Here is a 22,282-nt window from a genome sequence, read left to right as displayed (position 1 = left end):
ACAAAGTTCCTTTGGGGAGAAACAATGGTTATATGGGGCAGAAAAGAATATATTATGTGCAGATCATGAGACAGAAAGAAGAAATGAACTCTATGGTTAATGAGCTAGATGGGACGGAGTGTCACGGGATTTCTATGAGCTAATGCAGAGGTGGAACAAGTTTTACAGACACTATAGATATTGGCTCTCCTTATCTCAAGCCCCTAGACACGAGCAATTGCAAGGTCATCAGCCATACTAATCTTTGGGAAATGAAAGTTCACCTGGCAACAGCTTACCTTCATCAAGATTGGGTCTCAGGGCCTTTCCCACACAAGCCCAGGACCTAGATGATCAGGGAGCTATGCCAGGAAGAACTCCAACATATCACAATTTACAATATTGTTAAAGGTAGTTTGATATATACATGTTTCCAACTCACATCCACCATCAGAACGCTACTTGTCTCATGGACCACTCTCTTGTCCGCACTCCCCATTTAGGTGCTTACTGTACTTACTGCTGCTGATGCTCAGAAAGCTCCATCATTTCTTTCATATCTCTGTTCCCATTATCACAGTCTAAGATGACTTAGACTTACCCTCTGATGAACACTGGTAACTCCTTTCTTTAATCCTCAAAGTTATGAGCACTGCTCAATTATTTTATTCATTTATATTGCTACCTAGTTAGATACTACTCAAGAATAGTGACTTCATCTTTTTCACTATCAGCTTCAGCCCTAATAGATAAGTTATTTTTAGGTTCATAAAAATTTCTCAATGAGAACTTATTTAATAAAACTTTGATTTTATCAAAAAATACATTTTAATCACTTATGTTGGGCTGGAGCGATAGCACAGCAGTAGGTCATTTGCCTTGCAAGTGCCCAACATGGCTGACCCGAGTTCGATTCCTCCACCCCTCTCAGAGAGCCCAGCAAGCTACTGAGAGTATCTCGCCTGCACGGCAAGGCCTGGCAAGCTACCTGTGACATATTCGATATGCCAAACACAGTAACAATAAGTCTCATGATGGAGATGTTACTGGGCCCGCTCGAGCAAATTGATGAACAATGGGAGGACCGTGACCGTGCCATGAATCACTTATGTTAAATCATTACACAAAGTAAACAATTAGATAACATTTCATGACATGTGGCTGTTTTTATGTTTTCTCAGTATTTTCATTTCTCAATTTGGGGACAAATTATAATTATTTTTTGAAACCAAAGTATTACCTGGATAATACCAAATCATCACAATTCTTTTATTAAGTATTTTTTCACTAGGTATAAAATGAAATAACTATTAAAATTATTAAATTATAAAAAGTCAAATAGATTACAAGAAGTTTCCTACCTGATTGCACTGTCTGTCCACCATCCTCTCAATTTTCATCGATTTGCTTGAGCGGGCACCAGTAACATCTCCATTGTGAGACTTGTTGCTACTGTTTTTGGCATATCAAATACGCTATGGGGAGCTTGCCAGGCTCTGTTATGCGGGCAGGATACTCTCAGTAGCTTGCTGAGCTCTCAGAGAGGGATGAAGGAATCGAACTTGGGTTGGCCATGTGCAAGGCAAATGCCCTACCCACTGTGCTATCGCTCCAGCCCACCTACCTGATTAAATTGGTAAAATTCTTTTATAAGTAACAATTCTTCACTTGATCCAATGGTTTTAAATAGACAGATTCTGTATATCACTTACCTACTTGTTTTCTCCTGCTCCTAACATTTTTATTTATTTGTCAAAACAAAATATTATATATAAGCTAAACTAAAATTCAAATAATATTTATATTGTTCTTTTAAAACTAATGCAATTTTGTTCCTAAGTCTGAGACATGACATAGTATATACTTCTGTAGTATTTCTTTGCTTTTCATTATCATAATAGCTTTGATCAATTTAATCAGATATTTTTTAAATATCTTTCAATTTACATTTGACTAATTTGCTTGATAGGAGGGTCAAGCTGGTTATAAGAGATTGTGATCTTTAAGAAAGAATAAATTCACTTCAGGGCTGGAGAAATAGCACAGCAGGTAGGGCGTTTGCCTTGCACGCAGCCAACCTAGGTTTGATTCCTAGCATCCCATATGGTCCCCCGAGCACCGCCAGAAGTAATTCCTGAGTGCATGAACTAGGAGTAACACCTGTGCATCGCCGGGTGTGACCCAAAAAGCAAAATAAAAAAAAGAATAAATTAACTTCTCATCATGTCCAAACATGGAATGCATATTGTAAACATCTCTCAGCTCTTGTGATATTAACCTAATCACTAATTACCTAAAGATGATTTTGTCACAAATTTCAATGTATTGGTAGTTCTTCCTCATCCCTGCATACGTTTTAAATAAATCACTAACTTCAGTCCACACTCAGAGTGAAAGGAACTGCACTAGTAATTGTCTAAATAGGATATTTCTATTAAAATAATCATTCTTGCTTTTCAAAGATAATCTAAAGGAATAAGTGCATGCCCTTTACCACATGATTCCCTAGTACCATATAAGCTCCCAAGAGCCACCAATAGTGACCCCCAAGTGCTGAACCCCTGAATACCACTGGGTAGGGTCCCAAAACAAAAACAGCAAAATAAAGAACAAATGGGCTGGAGCAATAGCACAGCAGTAGGGCATTTGCCTTGCACGCAGCCAACATGGCTGACCCGAGTTCGATTCCTCCGCCCCTCTTGGAGAGCCCGGCAAGCTACCGAGAGTATCTCGCCCGCACGGCAGAGCCTGGCAAGCTCCCCGTGACATATTCGATATGCCAAACACAGTAACAACAAAGTCTCCAGTGGAGACGTTACTGGGCCCACTCGAGCAAATCGATGATCAATGGGAGGGCCTTTACCTTTACCTTTTAAACTCATATATATTTGTTTAATAATTTGGATTATAATTTAGAACTAAATTCTTTATTTACAGTTTTATTTATTATTCAGATTGTTCCCATCTTTAACTATCAGGAGCACATTGAAGTTTTCTTCTATTCCCTTTTGAGATTCCAGTCAAGTAGAATGTTTCTGCACAGCCAACCAGAAAACTGTGAAAAATTATACAATGTTTTAATTCTCACTTTTGATAGTTACAAAGCAAATCATTGATTAACTATACAGATTTATAAGCTCTGTAATTGAAACTATGTACTGAGTAGAATCATGCCAAGAAAGTGATGATATATATGAGATTGAATGTTACGAAGAGGGGAACTTGCAGTTCTGGGTTGTCAGTCTATACTCATTCACCTCAGTGCTGTTCTCCAGGAATGTCATTGTACTTACCTGTCTAGTTTTACTGGTATCTTTTTTTTTTGGGGGGGGGGGGGTTAGATCACACCTGGTAGTGCTCAGAAGTTACTCCTGGCTCTGCACTTAGGAATTACTCCTGACATAGCTCGGGCGACCACGTGGAATGCTGGAGATTGAACCAGGGTCAGAGGCTTGCAAGGCAAACATCATATCCTCTGTACTATCTCTCTGGCCCTTACCCAACATCTTTTTTTTTCTTTTTTTATTAGTGAAAAACCATGAGGTACAGTTATAGGCTTACAAATTTTGTGCTTGGGTTTCAGTTATACAATGATCAAGTGCCCATCCCTCCACCAGTGCCTGTCATCCATCCCCATGGGTCCCAGCATCCCCCCCCTCATCCCCCCCCCTTACCCAACATCTCTTACAGAGAAGACCTTCCTTTTTCCATTCCATCTTCTTGACTCCTTTATTGTTGTGCAGATATTTGTGGATTTTTTCTTTCTTGTTCTCAGCTCTGTTTCATTTTTTTTAATTTCAATCCCATCCAATTTCGATTACCATAACTTTTAAAAATGAAAATGTTCCATTGGTGACCCCATTCCCTGCCTGCCTCTATGGAAAACACTTTGCTTTTCTCTCTCTCTCTCTTTCAGTAAGTTTTAATGAAATACTAAACATTAAGTAAGATCTCCAATGATAACTGATGGATAGTTTAAGAAGAATTTTAGAGAAGCAGAATTTATGCAAATTTTGTTGATGTTTTCATAAAAATTTATTCCTACCCAACATACTTTATATTCAATATATTGATACAAATAACTTTCTTAAATTCCACTGAGAATATATTTGGTGAAATATATTTAGATCACAGTAAGAGTAAACATATTATAATAAAGTCAAGGAGAATAGTACATGAAATACCTTTCTGTGGAATAAAAAAAATAGTTACAATTATCAAATCTTTGACAAATGAGCCTGATATGAATTTGGCTGAGATAAACTAAGCTTTGAAAATTAATTTCAACAAACGATAAAAAATATTTTACAATGAAAGATCAGGCTCAATTAATAAAGAGTGAAATTAATAAAAAGTGCAATTGGGATAAGATTGCTCTTTAAATTAGATTAAATATTTAAAAAACTGCTTATACTAGTAACAATTCCTAAATTGTAATGCTCTGAAGATAGTTTTCTAAGTATTATGCATATAGATCTATAAATATCCTTCTATAAAAGAATGAAAAGTAAAGGTGCATTGTAAGTGAAAAAAAATAAGTAGGGTTCCATGGAGTTTTGTTTCTGCTGAGAGAGTGTGTGTGTGGGGGGGGTGACCAAGTGTGCTGGATGACAATGCAAATCATACTTTTGATGTGATTTCTTTGTTTAAAAAATTAATATCTTTGAGAGCCTCTAAAAGGTCTTTACAAAGTTACATGTGATACTATGCCTTGATAATATATAACCAAGTACTTTTCAAGTGTGCTCAATAAATGACTCACCCACTAATTCAATCATTTATTTGTTTGAATATCTATTCATCCATTGCCAAAAATATTTGTTGAGAGCTCATTATTTATTTTCTAAGTGTTCTCTTATGCACCAAGATTTTAAGTGATCAGGAAAAAAAATCACTATTTTTTTAGTTCATGAATATATCAGATCTGAATTCTAGCTAAGTACCATAAAGTCATGATGTATCAAAACTTGGAATATTCCACTTAAAAAATGATAGAAAGAGGTTCTTCTTATTTCTCTGTAGAGCATATCTTCTAAGAACAGTATAGTTGAACCTGAGGTAGAAATTTACCTTGCTCTTCAAAGGTGACCCTATTTTATTTGAAATCTTCTAGTCCTACTCAGGAGAAAGTGTCTGTTATATTTTTTGTTGTCTGACATAATATTAAAGTTCTCTTTATTCAAGGAGGTATAGTAAACTGTAATCATTAGAAAAAAATTCTCTGATCACTCATGGAGTGTTGTTGCTGTGAGAGAATGTAACCTTTGTAATCGACTGAAAGAAAGAATCATCATATGCACTTGCCTCTCATTTTTCACTTAAGGTTATATCCTTGGCTATCACTGCAGGCTCACAGAAATAAGCCAGCAGTGCAAAGTCTTAGTAAAATGACTAACAGTTTATATTTGGAGCCTTTGACACAAAGACTAATCCCTATCAAAATAATGTCAAATAGAGTCTTGTTGGCTTTTAAGCCAATGATAGAATCACAAACATCTGCACATACACGATATTCTCAGGGGACCAAATACCCAAGAGAGAAACTTCTCTTTCACTCTAGTGACCTTGAGAAGACAAAATTCCTTGCGAGACTTTTCTTAGTTTGAAAAGGCATAGATGTAATTACATAGAACAGTCATTATATGTAATAATATATAATGTAATTATAAATAACACAAATATAACTGAACTGCCTTACTTAGAATTATTTCTTCATAATAGTCAAACATTTTTTAGGGGGAGGGAAGTGCACACCTGGGAGTGCTCATGGATTACTCCTGGCTCTGTGCTCAAGAGTCATTCTTAGAAGGTCTTGGAGGATTACATGAGATGCCAGAAATCAAACCCAGGTCAGCTGTGGGCAAGGCAAGTGCCTTACAAGCTCCAGATCCCAAATAACCAAACTCCTTGATCTTCAAAACAGATTATTCAAAGACATATATGATTCATTAGAATCTTGAGAGAGGTCATGGAAATGTGGTTTCAAGTTGACCGTAGTAGCATGATACCCAAAATTTATATCAAAGGTCACAGGGACTGGAGAATAAAGGTTCTATCTAGCCTTCCTCACATGCAACTTTCTGTTATTGATATACAGGCAGTGGGGGAAACTATCATTAGCTTTACCTGAAGCAAGAATATCTCTAAATGCAGAAAGGAGGTCTGTTTCCAGAAAAAGAGCAAGGCTCTCATTTCACATCGGTTAGAGCATTGTCAGCCACCTCTGCAGGGAGAGAAAGTATATGACAGAGGAAGGAAAATGTTTTTTATTTAACATTGTAGAAATAAAATTTTGCAGAATTCATGTAAATGTTAAGTGCTGCCTGAATAATGAAAATTTCAATATGATCTAAAAAAATACAGTAAAAATCCATTTTTATTTAGGATCTAAATCTGTAAGTGCTTAAGGCTCTTTCTTTTGCTGGCGTGATTCTCTGAGGACTTCAGCATTTTCCTTCTGTTCACTGGTGAGTATACTCCCCATTGCTTCAGACATTAAGCAAACTCGATTTCAGTTTTTTTTTTTTTTTACGTTTGTGACCACTGGGCTCCACGTTAGAATATGGTCAGAATTTTTTTTTAAATTCCCATGACAGGCTGTAATCCAGGCTGACTAACAGTTTTTGGAATAACGAGTGAGCTACAATTTCCAGGCATCAGCACTTTTAAAGCTCTCCTGGTGTTTTAATATGCTGCTGTGAAACTTACTTCAAATCAAACAGATTCCATCATGTCTCTTAATACCACCTTGATAAATCTGAGTGAACTGCTGAACAAAGACTAACTCAGTAACTCCATATCTGGCCCCTATCTGTGCCTATATATAAAACAAGGCAAAACACAGGGACCAGAGAAGCCCAAAGGGCCGAGAGCGTGCATGTAGGAGGCCTGGGTTTAATTCCTGGAACTGCATGTGGTCTCCCAAATACTGCCAGGAACAACTCACAAATACCAAACCGGGAGTAGCTCCACAGTATCACTGGCAGTGGCCCCAAAAACAAAAACAAAACACAGAAGACTATCTGCTGATAGTTTCAAAACCCCACACTAGCTTTCAATACAGAGACCTTTATCCATTAATCATGAGAAAAGTTCTAAAGGCTTCAAAGCAAGTGATCCCAGATTAAACGACTTTCCTGCTTGACACTGAAAATCTACCATTCTCTGCTGCTGATAAAGCACCCTTGATTGTGGAACATCCCAGTCGTATATTTGAATCATGATCTTGATTCTCAATATTTCCTTGATGATAAAGATAACAAAAACATCCTGTTTATGTAATGGCTGCACACTTTAATTCCTCATTGATAAAGTGGAGATGACAGCAGTGCCTACTTCATATGGTTGCTTTGAGAAACACATATGTTCATATTTATAAGTACTTAAAATAGATCCTGGTTCACAGTAATTTCCCACAAAACACTAAAAACCCCAAAACAAAACACAATGCCACGTGTTATTTATAGCCTCTATTCATTTTTGTTTTCTTTTTGGGGGAGCACGGAGGCCCGGAGCCACCCCAGTTGTGCTCCGGCCTTACTCCTCGCTCTTTGTTCAGGAACTACTCCTGATGGACCTGGTGGGTCATATGTAGAAATGAAGATTGAACTTGGGTCATCTGTGTGAAAAGCCAGTACCTTACTGTCTCTCTAGCTCTCTGTTAATTTCTGTGATTACCTAATATTCCCCAAAGAAATCCTTATCTTTCAAAGACCCTTTAAGTCACCATGAGTTCATTCCAAAACCCTACTATATAGTTGTAAGACTGAGGTATACATTACTGGAAAACTGAGGATATTATAATAAAAAAATACAGGATGCTTAAATTAACAGAGCAGCTTTATAAATGATTCACCTATTCGGAGAGCCCGGCAAGCTACCGAGAGTATTCGATATGCCAGACACAGTAACAACAAAGTCTCCAATGGAGATGTTACTGGGCCCGCTCGAGCAAATCGACGATCAACGGGAGGGCCTTTACCTTTTTTTACCTTTATAACATATTTCTTTTTCTGACTATGTGAGTTATAGACAAAGCAGCTCAATTTTAGGACCCGGAAAGAAAATTTCAAACACATTTCTATGTAGAAACTATAACATGAATACCAAGAACTGATGGAATGACATTTTTCAATATCACCTTTACCTGAAATTCTCCAAAGTCTTATAATTCCCCAGTCTGTGAAAATGGATAACTGTATAATACACAGTTCAAGAACTCCTCTGGATAGATTCCAGGAGATTCCAACAGAGCCACAGGTGAAAATCACATAAATGGAGGAGCTTAAGACTAGAGGGGCCTACCAGCAGGTTAAGGAAGCCAGAGGGAGAAAAATATGATCAGAAGGGGACCACAATCACACCCACTGCCCAGACCTATAGCCATGCTGACTCACCCACACGACCCAGCTCTACCAATTCACAACTAAATCTCCGAGGAGACGCGTAAGCCAAGCAACTAAAACTCATGAATATACCAGCCCTTCCAGCTGAGAATTCTGGGGTGCTCTTGGAAGGGGAACTGACTCCCCGCCCTGCAGAAGCCCTAGCAGCCACACCCTCAACCCATTGCTGCAGTCACACCAATGACTACAACTCCACCATCCGACTGATACTCTCTGCAGAGGCACCAAACCACAAAAAATTCAAGTGCTCCTGGTGTCCAGGCTGAGATCTTTGGGGTCTTTTTGATTCACTGGCCCAGACCATAGATCCTCGGGTGTCTTGACCAAGCTGCCATGCACGCAGCCATGTGACACCTCCAAATTCCTTACTGAAATTCTGGTAGGAGCACACCAAATTACATGGGAAAAGAGCATAGAAGTCAAATAAACAAAAAAGTAACACTGAAAGCTCAATTAGCAACAACCAGCTTAACAAATCCTTAGACAAGGATTTAATAAACCCTATGGTGAGATATAACAAATTTTACATATTTTTTTTACTGAAGAATTTTCGATAATTTCTTTAGCCACTTAGTTGCTTTATAAAGCAATATAAAATAGATGACTGTGTCTGCTAAGAAGGCAGGTTTGGAGGGTGGTTTGGTAAATGGGCAGTGGCAGAGGAAAGGTCACTTTGGTTGTGAGATTGGTGTTTGAATATCAAAAGCCTGTAACTGTATTATGAACAATGTTGTAAACCACTGTGTTTAAGTACAGTATCTTAATTGCATTTTTTAAAAAGGAGGGAAGGTGGAGGGATGGGTATTTGATCATTGTACAACTGAAACCCAAGCACAAAATTTGTAAGTCTACAACTGTTCCTCATGATGTCTCACTAATAAAAAAAATAAATAAAAATTTAAAAAAAGGAGAGAACTACAGTCAGAAAGAATAGAAAAAGCTTGAGAAACAAATGGCCTGAGGACAAATTGTCATGTATCCAACTATCCTGAACTTGGTAAAGTTATTCCCAAAAATCTAAATACCTGTCATTTCACAAATAAAATGGAGATAGTAATAGGACTTATTGATAAAGTTGCTGTGATGACTGATTTAAGGCATGCTAAGCACTAATAGCTGTCAGTATGCTCCTGTGCTTATCATGCTCACAGTTCAGACAACAAAGCCAAAGAAGTTTCCTCGGTCAAAGGAATGCAGTGAACTCCACACAGCGGCCAGAGGAGTTAAAATGTATTTATGGTGGGTGTTGTGGCATGTGACATTATTAAGAGTACAACAGTTGTGATAATGGTGATGAAAGATAGTAATGTCTCAGGGCAGAAAAATGTAAATGTGCCAGAGAAATTATCTCAACAAAATTGTTTCAGGGTTTTTATCTTGCCTGTGTTCCTGATTTCTACCTTCCTTTGTTTTCTGCTGATATTGTTACTCTTACTATCTAGCTTCCTCCTTGGTTTTGTAAGTAGACCATAATTTCAATGCATCTTTTTCTGTTTAATTTAGCTGGAGTTTATTTCTATTTCTATTGTGTCCATTCCAGATCACATTTTCCCCCCCTTAATACCCACATTTACATATATGATAGTGGAGATAAAAAGAACACCACCACCTCTTTTGCTTAAGGTCTAGAGTTGTGTTTAACTTCCAGTAGGACCATGATTAGATTTCTTCACATAACACGCCAAAATAAACAACAGATTCTACAATAGAAAACATACAAATGTGCCTGAACCTCCTTACTACTTATTATCTTGCCCACTTATTAACCATTTATGTTTTGTCAACGATAGCACAGCAGTAGGGCATTTGCCTTGCAAGCCACCTGCCCGGCTGAGCTGGGTTCGATTCCTCTGCCCCTCTCGGAAAGCCCGGCAAGCTACCAAGAGTTTTTTGCTTGCATAGCAAAGCCTGGCAAGCTACCCATGACGTATTCCATATTACAAACACAGTAACAATGGAGATGTTACTGGGCCCACTTGAGTGAATCGATGAACAACAGGAGGACAGTGCTACAGTGCTACAGTTTTGTCAACTATGATCAAAAGAGGAATTCTAACACTCAAGTGACAAAGAAACAAAATTGAGCATCTCACTCATCTGTGGTATATAAATAAACAATGCAAGGTACAGAAAATATCAACTGATAATAAGCTGCAAGAACTAGAATAATGAACTGAGAACACCAGGCTCAGGCAGGGAGGTCTCCAGGGACAATGACATGAAATAGACTGGAAATATTTTCACTGTCCTACAAATCCCTGGGCTGGAGCGATAGCACAGTGGTAGGGCATTTGCCTTGCATGCAGCCAACATGGCTGACCCGAGTTCGATTCCTCCGCACCTCTCGGAGATCCTGGCAAGCTACTGAGAGTATCTCGCCTGCACGGCAAAGCTTGGCAAGCTTCCCGTGACGTATTCGATCTGCCAAACACAGTAACAAGAAGTCTAATGATGGAGACGTTGCTGGGCCCACTCGAGCAAATCGGTGAACAACAGGAGGACCGTGACCATGACAAATCCCTGAACTCTGATTTGCTCATACTTCCTTATTCATTGAAAACAAAGATCTTTTTTTACTATCTCCAAGGTTTTGTCTTTTTCCATAAGTCAACTAAAGGACTTTTCATAGAGGCTTTTTTTATTTATACTGTGCATTTAAGTTTTCTCTCCTCCCCACCTCAGGTCATTTAAAAACTTGATTGTTGCTTTCTCTTTAGTGGTTTAAAAAAATTCTGTTTCTGAATTACTAAAGTTCACCTATCCTTTCACATACTAACAATAAACCAATAAGGAACAGATTAGTTTCTCCAAACTTGGCATTTAGAAATAAAGTTCTATAAAGGTCTTGTGCTATTGTGTTGACAAAATTTTCAACTCCTTTGGGTTGAAATACCAAGTGGTTTAATTGCTAAAATGCATGTTCAGAGTATATTTAGTTTTACAAGAAACTGCCAAGCTGCTGTCCAAAGTTGCTGTACTGTTTTGCATTCCCACCAAGAAAGAAATGAGTTTCTACTATACCCCATTCTTGCCAACATTTGGTTTGGCGAAAATTCTGATTTTCAACCATTATGTCAAGTGAATAGTGTCACTTTATTGTTTTATTAATTTATATTATCTTAATAATGAAAATATAGAGAATACCTTGGTTATAATTATTGATCCTAATGCAATATTTAAAAACTCTAAGAAGAGGCGAGACAGGTTTCATGGCATCCAAATTAGGTAGACCAACAGGTTCCTAAGCTTAAGATTCTATGGTGAGGGGGTCAGAGCAATAGTAGTAGTAGAGCAGGTAAAGGGGCCAACCCAGGTTCAAACCCCTGCATCTCATATGGTCTCCAGGAGTAACTACTGAGTGCAGACTCAGGAGTAACCCCTGAGTATCACAGGGTCTGGCGCCCCCTTTCCCTCTGAAAAAATATTCTATGGTGAGTTTATTGCTCTGTTTTCAACCATTATGTAATAATTTAAAATTATTACTACATTTAACAAGGGACTCTAAATTTTTCTTCTTACATGGGGCTTTTTGATTCTTTTCTTTTTCCTTTTTGGGTCACCCCCGGCATCGCAAAGGGGTTACTCCTGGCTCATGCCCTCAAGATTTACTCCTGAAGGTCCTCGGGGGACAATATGGGATGCTGGGAATCGTACCTGGGTCGGCCGTGTGAAAGACAAACACCCTACCTGCTATGCTATCACTCCAGCTCCTCAACCCTGATTCTTTTTTTTTTTTTAATTTTTATTAGTGAAACACCATGAAGTACAGTTGTAGACTTACAAATTTTTGTGCTTGGATTTCAATTATACAATGATCAAGTACCCATCCCTCCACCAGTACCCATTTTCCACCACCACAGATTCCAGTATCTCTCCTACCCCCCATCCCCCCCACCCCCTGCCTCTGTGGCAGGGCATTCCCTTTTGTTCTCTCTCCTTTTGGGTGCTGTGGTTTGCATTGAGTGGCAATCATGTTCAGTCTATAGTCTACTTTCAGCATGCAGCTCCCATCCTGGGAGGATCTTCCCAACACCCTTTATTTGGTGCTCCCTTCTCTATCTGAGCTGCCTTTTCACCTAGCATATGTGGCTGACCTCCAAGCCATGGAGTAAACCTCCTGGTACTTATCTTGGCTCTTCCTGGGTGTTAGTCTCTTATTTTGTTACTTTATTTTCCCCAGATGAATGCAATCTTTCTATGTCTGTTCCTCGCTTTCTGACTCATTTTGCTTAGCATAATGCTTTCCATGTAGTACCACTTGTATGTGAATTTCATGACTTCATATTTTCTAACAGCTACACAATACTCCATTGTGTAAATGTACCAAAGTTTCTTTAACCAGTCATCTGTTCTCGGGCACTCAGGTTCTTTCCAGATTCTGGCTATTGTAGAGTGCTGCAATGAACAAGTGCAGATGTCATTTTGACCATACTTTTTTGCCTCTCTGGGATATATTCCCAGGAGTGGTATTGCTGAGTCCAATGGGAGTTCAATTTCTAATTTTTTGAGAATCATCCATACTGTTTTCCAAAAGAACTGAACCAGTCGGCATTCCCACCAGCAATGAAGGAGAGTCCCATTCTCGCCACATTCGCGCCAACACCAGTTGCTTTTGTTCTTTTGGATGTGGGCCAGTCTCTGTGGTGTGAGATGATATCTAATTGTTGTTTTGATCTGCATCTCCTTGATGATTAATGATGTAGAGCATTTTCTCATGTGCCTTTTTGCCATTTGGATTTCTTCTTTGAGAAAGTTTCTATTCACTTTGTCGCCCCATTTTCTATGTGGTTTGATGTTTTCTTCTTGTGGAGTTCAACCAGTACTTTATATATCCTTGATATTACCCCTTGTCAGATGTGTATTCGGTGAACATCTTTTCCCATCCTGTAGACAGCCTTTGTATTTCAGTCACTGTTTCTTTGAAGGTGCAGAAGCTTCTTAGTTTAATATAGTCCCATTTGTCTATCTCTGTTTTCACTTGCTTGGCCAGTGGCGTGACATGACATCTTTGAAGATACCATTAGCATCAATGTCATGGAGGGTTTTGCCAACTTTGTCTTCAATGTACCTTATGGATTTTGGTCTGATGTTGAGGTCTTTAATCCATTTTGATCTTACTTTTGTACATGGTATTAGGCAGAGATCTGAGCCCATTTTTTTGCATGTAGCCATCCAGTTTTTCCACCACAATTTTTAAAGAGACTTTCCTTGCTCCACTTCACATTTCTTGCCCCCTTGTCAAAGATTAGATAATCATATGTTTGGGGGAAGATGTCAGTATACCTGTTCTATTGGTCTGCAGCTCTGCCTTTGTTCCAGTACCATGCTGTTTTAATTATTACTGCTTTGTAGTATAGTTTAAAGTTAGGGAGGTTGATTCCTCCCATTTTCTTTTCCCCAAGAATTGCTTTAGCTATTCGTGGGGGCTTATTGTTCCATATGAAATTCAGGAGTGTTTGCTCTATTTCTTTGAAGAATGTCACGGGTATCGTTATAGGGATTGCATTAAATTTGTACAATGCTTTGGGAAGTATTGCCATTTTGACCATGTTAATTCTCCCAATCATGAGCAAGGCATATCTTTCCATTTTCTCGTGTCCTCTTTTATTTCCTGAAGTAACATTTTGTAGTTTTTTTTTTATACAGGACCTTTACTTCCTTAGTTAAGCTGATTCCTAGGTACTTGATTTTCTGGGGCACAATTGTGAACAGCATTGTTTTTTTTCATGTTACTTTCTTCTCTCTCGCTATTTGCGTATAGGAAAGCCATGGACTTTTGTCAACCCTGATTCTTGACCTGTAAATTTCTCCAACTAGGTTTTGGCATTTTATACTAGCTTTGAGATTTTATATAAAAGGAAAACTTCCTTCTCACAAGATCTGTTTGTTTGCTATAATTTTTAAGCTGGTCCTGATGAATATGTTTTATACACTTAAACATCTCATCACTGTAATAGGACTTTTCAACACGTCACCTCAAACCAAAGATCCCAGATATCACACAGAAAAAAAGTGTGGTACTCCACTCTTACTATGTGAGTCCATGGTTCTATATATTTGGATATGTGTGTGTGTTCTAAATGTGTCCAATTCATATAACTTATAAGAAAACATATTAAATTTAAAAAATTGTAAAAAAAACTCAAATAATTCTCCTTAGACTCAACAAAATAAGTTTTCCTTTTTGGATACTTTTATTATCACATCTCTGAATGATTTCATGAATGCTAACCTATTTTAAAGTCTAGGGTATATTATTAATAGAGACTGGTAAGGGCCATTCAGATCAACCTCTTATTTGGAGCTGAAATGTGACCTCCAAGTTGGCAGGAAGACTTTGTATATGAAGAAGAGGTGCATAAAACATGTTTCTGCATAAGCATTTCAAGACAAAGAGTAAAACCTCACGTTGAAATTAAATATTATTATTTTTAATTCAGTTAAAGTATTTTTACTTTTTGTTACCCTCTTATACTCTGTTCTGCTTCCTTTGTTAAATTTAAAACATACTGCTTCTAGATAAAGAATCAATAAATATAAAATTAAACAATGATACCCATATTAATGCAGTTATTATCACTGAAGGAAAGAACACAACAAACAAACTCTAGTAATAAACCAATATGTGGGATTCTTGACATCAAATTTAAGAAATAGCATGCTATTAAGAAATAGCATACTTTTATATAAAATGAATTTTCTTCTACATATTTTTGTTGTTGTTGAGGTAAGGTAATTTCCACAGATTCCATATTATTATTTTCTGCTTGCAATGCTATTTCGTCTCCCCCACCACTAGAATATCACTATAAAATTCTTAATAAAATTAAATCGCATAAATAAGGATAAGAAGGACTAAAAAAATATAGATTCATAAATGATGCATTATCTGACACAAAACTCAGAATTTTACAGTGTTAAATAGACTGATTCATATCTTTTCTTCTGAAAATTTTCATTCTATTAATTGGTGTGTTAGTTCCATGGTTTTGTATGAATATTGTCTATGCACACTATAAATGCTCATATAAGAATGTGAATGACTACATAAACAACTAAGATAATTAACATAAATTTTCAAATACAAAATCTAGAGAAATACTTGATTCTTTCTAAACTAGTCCTCACATTTGCCACCTCATATTGGTCAAAAATAATTTATAACCATAAATAACTGGAGAAGGACTCCAGCGATTTACTAACTTGTTGGTCTAACAAGTCAATATTTTCCCTAGATAGATATTAACTATTGCTTATTCTATATAAATAAAAATGTAAATTCTATACATGCAACATAGCTCAGTGGCAGAGCACCTTCTATGCAGGTATGAGGCCACAAGTTCAAGCTCTAGCACTACCCCACAAGTTGACCGCCATTCCACAAATGTGGCACTACCCTTTGTGAATCTTGGCACCACAACAAAGTGTGTGATCTTTGGCGTACCATCCCCAGGTGTGTGTGAGCACCACCACGAAAATGCATGCAACCTCTGATAAGCACTGCAACTGAGTATGTGTGATCCCTGTCATCTCAATAAAAAGGAGAGAGAAATGAGCGAGTGAGAGAGGGAGAACATATGGAAGAATCCTATAGAAGACTCTGCCTTTTCCACAGTCTTTCAAAGGCGCTCTTAACCTCTTTGTTTCTCAAACTGTAAATGAGTGGATTCAGCATAGGAATGACGATAGCATAGAACACAGATGCCATTTTGTCGGTTTCCATGGAGTGGCTAGAGCTGGGCTGCAAGTACATGAAAATGCCTGTCCCGTAGAAGATGGAGATGGCCGTGAGATGAGAAGCACAGGTGGAAAAGGCCTTGTGATACCCCTGAGAAGAGCGCATCCTCATTATGGTGATAAATATAAACACGTAGGAGATCGTAATAATTACGTTAGAGAAGAGGACGTTGATGCTCACCAAAACAAATAAAACCATCTCAGTTCTGTAAATGTCTGAGCATGACAAGGCCAGAAGAGCCGGAGTATCACAGAAAAAGTGGTCAACCACATTGGATCTACAGAAAGAGAGACCGAATATGTCCCCAGTGTGGATGGAGGCATTCACAAATCCGAGGACAAAGGAACCTATTACCAAACATGCACAGACCTGTGTTGTCATGATCGTGGTGTAATGTAGAGGTTTACACACTGCTGCATGGCGGTCATAAGCCATTGCAGCTAAGAGAAAATTTTCTACGGTAACAAAGGATACGAAAAAGAATATTTGAGCAGCGCATGCGTTGTAGGAAATGATTTTGTCTCCCACCAGAAATCCAGACATCACTTTGGGAGTGACAGCTGTGGAGTAACCTAGGTCTACGAATGAGAGGTTACTGAGGAAGAAGTACATGGGAGTATGCAGATGAGAGTCCAGTAGGATCAATATTATCATCCCCAAATTTCCCACCAGAGTGACAAGGTAAATGAGAGTGAACATTACAAAAAGTGGGACCTGCAGTTCTGGGTCATCAGTTATCCCCACAAAAATGAATTCGGTTACCTCTGTGCTGTTCTCCATCAGTGTCCCTTATAGTGAAGGGCCTAAAGAGTGACAAAAAGAGATCTGCATAATTACCAGGCTTAGATATTTCATTATATACAGTGTATGCCTACATATATATGCTTTACATGACCAAGTAGCAAAATGTTATTTTTAAAATGTTGTCACTCCAAAGAGTATTAAATATAAAAATTTGGGATATAATGCAATGAATATTTTATATTCATACATAAGTTTAAATGAAAGAGTCATGACTATTAGAAATGGAATATTAATTACTTATTAGAATATGTTGATCTCCTAATTCATGTTTCCAAGTACAGAAAGACTATTCTAGTAAAGAGTTAGGTGAGTAGAATTGACTTGATTTGCTTCAAATACTGCTTTGCTATCATCTCCATTACATCTAGAGTAGTATTGTGGCAAAAATAGTTTAATAAATTATGTGGCAGTCTTCAATAATATGCATAGAATTGTAATTACCACACAGTAGGATGCTACACAAAAGAAGGGACGAAGAGATCTAGATAATGAAGTTTGAAGTACCAGTTTATATCAGATATTCATAACAGTAACAGCCCTTTTTTGACAAAGAAAGTTTTATATGATACCAGCTACTTAGATATATAAAATATATATATATAAACATTTAAAGATAATAAATCACAAAGTCTAGGGTGTAGGCTAGGAACGAGTAGATGAAAACTATAATTCCGCCATATGGAAACTTTAGGTCTTCTCACTATTACACAGCCATCATTTCCCCCTGAACTCTTTATCATATGGTTGTATAATACAAATTTGCATCTCACATTAAAACTAGAATTGGATTTGAAGCATGGGTGCTGCAATAGAAATACTTCCGGTAATGGACCAGAATGATAATAAAGGAGGTAGTTCAATTCCTGGCATTCCCATATGGTCCCCACAAGCACCTCCAGGAGTAATTCATGAGTTCAGAGCCAGGAATAACCCCTGAGCACCAGCAGGAGTGGCCCCAAAACCAAAAAAAAAAAAAAAAGAAATCCTTCAGATAAGAGTGAACTCTATCTAAATCTTCATTCATTCCAGTTGCTTCTGTGCCAAAATGCTTCTACTTTCTTATTCCTTTGATTCTTTCCTCTGGTGTTTTGCTCAATATTTGTTATTCACTCATACACTGTTAAGTTCATCTATTCCAAGCTATTTTATTATTATTGGAATCACTTCTAATATTAACTATTATGTGTTAGCCTCAACTTTCCCATGTGCAAAGCAGAGAAAGTTTTATTGTATCCATAATAAGCATTCACACGGCACAAATATTATTAACTGAAGATAATGACAGAGTAGGCATACAAAATGTAAGTGATATTTAATAAAAGATACAACAAAACTGACCCTTGGGGGATAAGGTTAAAATGAAGGGACAAGGGACCCTGGTGGGAGTGGGGTGTGTTGAGTATACTGGTAATAAGTGTGGTTTTGAAATTATGTACATAGAAAACTACCATTTAAAATATTATAAATCACAGTACCTCACCCAGTTAAAAAAAATAAGGAGGGCTTCCACTTGGGAATGAAATATGAGGTGCTGTAATTTACCCATTGCATTTTATGTAGTAATCTTACTAACCTATAAAAGATAATGATGACTAGGACAATGATGTTATTTACAAAGCTAACAATAAATTATCTGATTCTAGATATGCTGTGAAAGTAGAGCTGAGACAATAGATAATGATGGAACAATTGAAACTTTTTTTCTTGTATGCTGCTGTGAAGAATGATATAGAAGAAGCATATATGTTGTGAGAAGAATAGAGAAACAGTTGTAGGATTATTCTATGGTTGAGAATTCTTTTATATTTTTAAGTAGAAGAGCTTCATAAGCAATTGTATTGGTTTCATGAGATTATATTAATTGAACACTATTAGCAATGGTTCAACCTACCTAAATCACGTCAAATCCATAAGACTAAACTCTACTACCAGAGCAAACAGTTGAAAAACAAACAGAAACTCCTAGTATTTATTCAAAGAATATTAGGCAATACAATGTAAAAAGTGAGAAAGAAAATCATGATACTGAGGCGGCTGCAAGGGGAAGGTTATAATAGCAAACTGTAATTTCTAGAGGGCATAGTGGAAATATTCCAGAAATTGAGCAATATTGGAAGTGAAGGTTAGAAACAGGGATATAAAGATATGTGAACATTATTTCCCAGGATTGAAGACTGATCTATGATTCAATGACTTTATGGTTAATGATGGGCTGGAGCGATAGCACAGCAGTAGGGTATTTGCCTTGCACGCAGCCAACATGGCCGACCCGAGTTCGATTCCTCCACCCCTCTCGGAGAGCCCGGCAAGCTACCGAGAGTATCTCGCCCGCAAGGCAGAGCCTGGCAAGCTCCCTGTGACGTATTCGATATGCCAGACACAGTAACAACAAAGTCTCCAATGGAGACATTACTGGGCCCGCTCGAGCAAATCGATGATCAACGGGAGGGCCTTTGCCTTTGTCTTTTGCTTTGCAGCCAATATGGCCGATCCAAGTTCGATTCCTCCGCCCCTCTCAGAGAGCCCAGCAAGCCACCGAGAGTATCTTGCCCGCACAGCAGAGCTACCCGTGATGTACTGATATGCCAAACACAGTTAACAACAAAGTCTCCAGTAGAGATGTTACTGGACCCACTCGAGAAAATCGATGAACAATGGGAGGACCGTGACCGTGACCATGGTTAATGATGACGGTTAGAAAAATCAGATTAGTCCTAAAGTCTCAAGGTGACACCCATATTTTGAGTTTTAGGGTGGAAAATTGAGGACAAAGTTCTTATAGACACATGCAGTGTACTCTACAACCTCTTTATTCTGTCATTTATAGTACAGAGGCTACAAGAGAGCATTATTTAGCATGATACTCTCTTGATATCTCATGTAACTATTTACTTAATGTGATATTCCATAATATTGTAAACTAATGGGAAAAACTATTTGCCTTGTCAACACACATACAGACACATGCATACCTATACTTATCTGTGTGTACATGTATACATGTATATTTTATTCATCTAGAAAAAACAATTTACTGAGAATAATTTCCTTTTTTAAGCCATCTTTCTTCACAAAAATCAAGAAATGTTTTAATTCAACATTTTTCTGAGGAGGAAAAGCATTGCAATCATACTTTTGTGATAAAAACTAATTTACTGATAAGAAAAGGAATTGCAAAAATAGCTTTTCCTATTCATTTGTTTGAATTTGAGCCACACCTAGTGGTGCTCAGAGTTTACTCCTAGTTCATGCTCAGAGAACATTCTTGGAGATACTTGGGGAACCATATGTTCTGGTGCCTGAGATCAAACCCCAGTCAGTAGCATTAGCAAGACAAGTATGTACCTGCTATCCTATCTCCCTGACTTTAAAATATCTTTGAGGCACTTACAATTTTATTATCATTTCTTTTACAAAATATGAAATATTTTGTGAATTGGATGCCATATGCTTCATTTTTAGAATGTAACTTAAGAGTTCCTAACAAAATGTTTTGTGTTCAAACTCAAATATCACTTACTCTTCAGAGAATAACTCTCATTTCAAAGCCTCCTTGAGGTCTTCTTGCAGTCTATAAAACACCATTCATTGCTTTGTTACTATAATAATTTGGTTTATTCTGAATTTAAATATTATCCTCACATACATATGTTCAACAGTGCATAAGTAAACATGCAAACTAAAATAATGACAAATGATTTCAATTAAATGCATGCTAATTTTGAGTCAACACCTGCATGTTATTCCCTTATATACATCATGGCACCAGGTGAGAAACTGCCTCTAATTCAGATATGGCGAAGCTGAAACTCCTGCCAATGAATTACACACAGTTAAGACCATAAAGCATGTAGCATACCTGGAATTTGAAGACATGTCATTTTGAACTGAAGTCCAAGTTCTTGATCACTAGGAAGTGTTCCCTTAACATTTACATATAATTTTAACTGCCTTTTCCCAGTCCTTGATGCAAAATAAATTTCTATTTTATCCCCCTGTTTGTGAATGACTAATTTATCTGTCATTTATTCCTCAGAATCTTGGCCAAATAATAAGAACTATATCCACAAATGTTTTCAGTTAGCTTCCTACCCCACCTAACTCATAGTTAGAACAAAAAAGTTAATAATATTGTTCAATAAGCCACAGAAGGTACTAGAATTTGGCTCTTTACTCATCTAACATTCATACTCTTATCAAATGTTAAATGCTTACAGTGTGCCAGATTGAGTGCTAATTCTAATCTTTACAACCATGAACAAACACATTTCATAACATTGGGATGTATAGTGAACCAAGCTGGACATATACACTGATAATCACCACAAAACATTCACTCTTTATTCTCAAATAGAGACCATTAGTTTTTGTCCCTCTCGTCAGTGTAATGATAATAAGATCTCATTTACAGTATAATATTCAAATAAATTCATCTGAGAGTTAATTTATCTGGGTACCCAAAGCCAATAAGTTTTTAGAATAATAATGAAATTCAGTTCTCTTCACTCCCATACATGGCTGTTTTGTTGATACTTAACACATTTTCTTTTAGTGACTAATGTAATTTGTTTAATAACCTGATACTCTCCATTTATTCCACTCCAATTGTTCTATTTCTTATTAACATTATATGCTCTCCATAGTATAATAATTTTAAAATTTTAAATAGCATGTGATATGCCCAAAATCCATGGGTTAGTCAAACAGCTAATAATGCCATGTTAAAAAGAACTTAAATCAAGGTGGGTTTAACAACTTATGCAGACTCATACATTACAAACCAAGCACTCAATACCATCTTAATCCTTTCATTTTCGTTACATGGTAAATATTTGTTCTTCCAAAGAATCCATGTGGTATTTCTTACATCTATTTTTTCACTATAAGTCAAAAATAAATCAAAGCATTAAAAGCTATTAGTACTAGATACTTGAAATAAACTAAAATATAATGACTCTGATGAATCTTCATAATTATTTCAATCCCTTCAACTATATACATGCTACAAATTTGAGCTCGAGATCTAGAAGCTTACCTTGCTCCCTGAACAGTGCAACAGACAAATACAGTATATTCCCATGTGAGTCTCAAACCAGAAAAATCAGTTTTGAAATAAAGGAAATACCCATTGGGAAGTTATTTACTATTTGATTAACAGAATAAGAGTTTTTCAGAATAGGGAAACACCAAGGGGGAAAATACTTACTTTTTCTAAAAATAAGTAATTTGAATTTTGGTGGTACATATATTGATCTTTCTTCTCTTATAAGTCACATAACTGCTTTGAGCCTCTCTATCTTCATCTAAAAGTAGAAATATTTGAAAAGTCACTGTCCAACAACGACCTCCATGAAAT

At 37.1% G+C, this 22,282-nt stretch overlaps 1 protein-coding gene across 1 annotated transcript; it reads right to left on the bottom strand.

Annotated features, from left to right (window-relative positions):
• Window positions 1–15,972: 15,972 nt before the first annotated feature.
• LOC130043885 (olfactory receptor 5B12-like) lies at window positions 15,973–16,902 on the bottom strand. Its single transcript, XM_056136386.1, has one exon. The coding sequence runs from the start codon at window positions 16,900–16,902 to the stop codon at window positions 15,973–15,975; it is 930 nt and encodes a 309-aa protein (XP_055992361.1).
• Window positions 16,903–22,282: the final 5,380 nt, after the last annotated feature.

Source organism: Sorex fumeus, unplaced genomic scaffold (genome assembly GCF_029834395.1).
Source record: "Sorex fumeus unplaced genomic scaffold, SorFum_2.1 ptg000007l, whole genome shotgun sequence".
NCBI classification, from domain to species: domain Eukaryota; kingdom Metazoa; phylum Chordata; class Mammalia; order Eulipotyphla; family Soricidae; genus Sorex; species Sorex fumeus.
The sequence above is the reverse complement of the archived record's forward strand: the minus strand, read 5'-3'. Positions and strand labels throughout refer to the sequence as shown.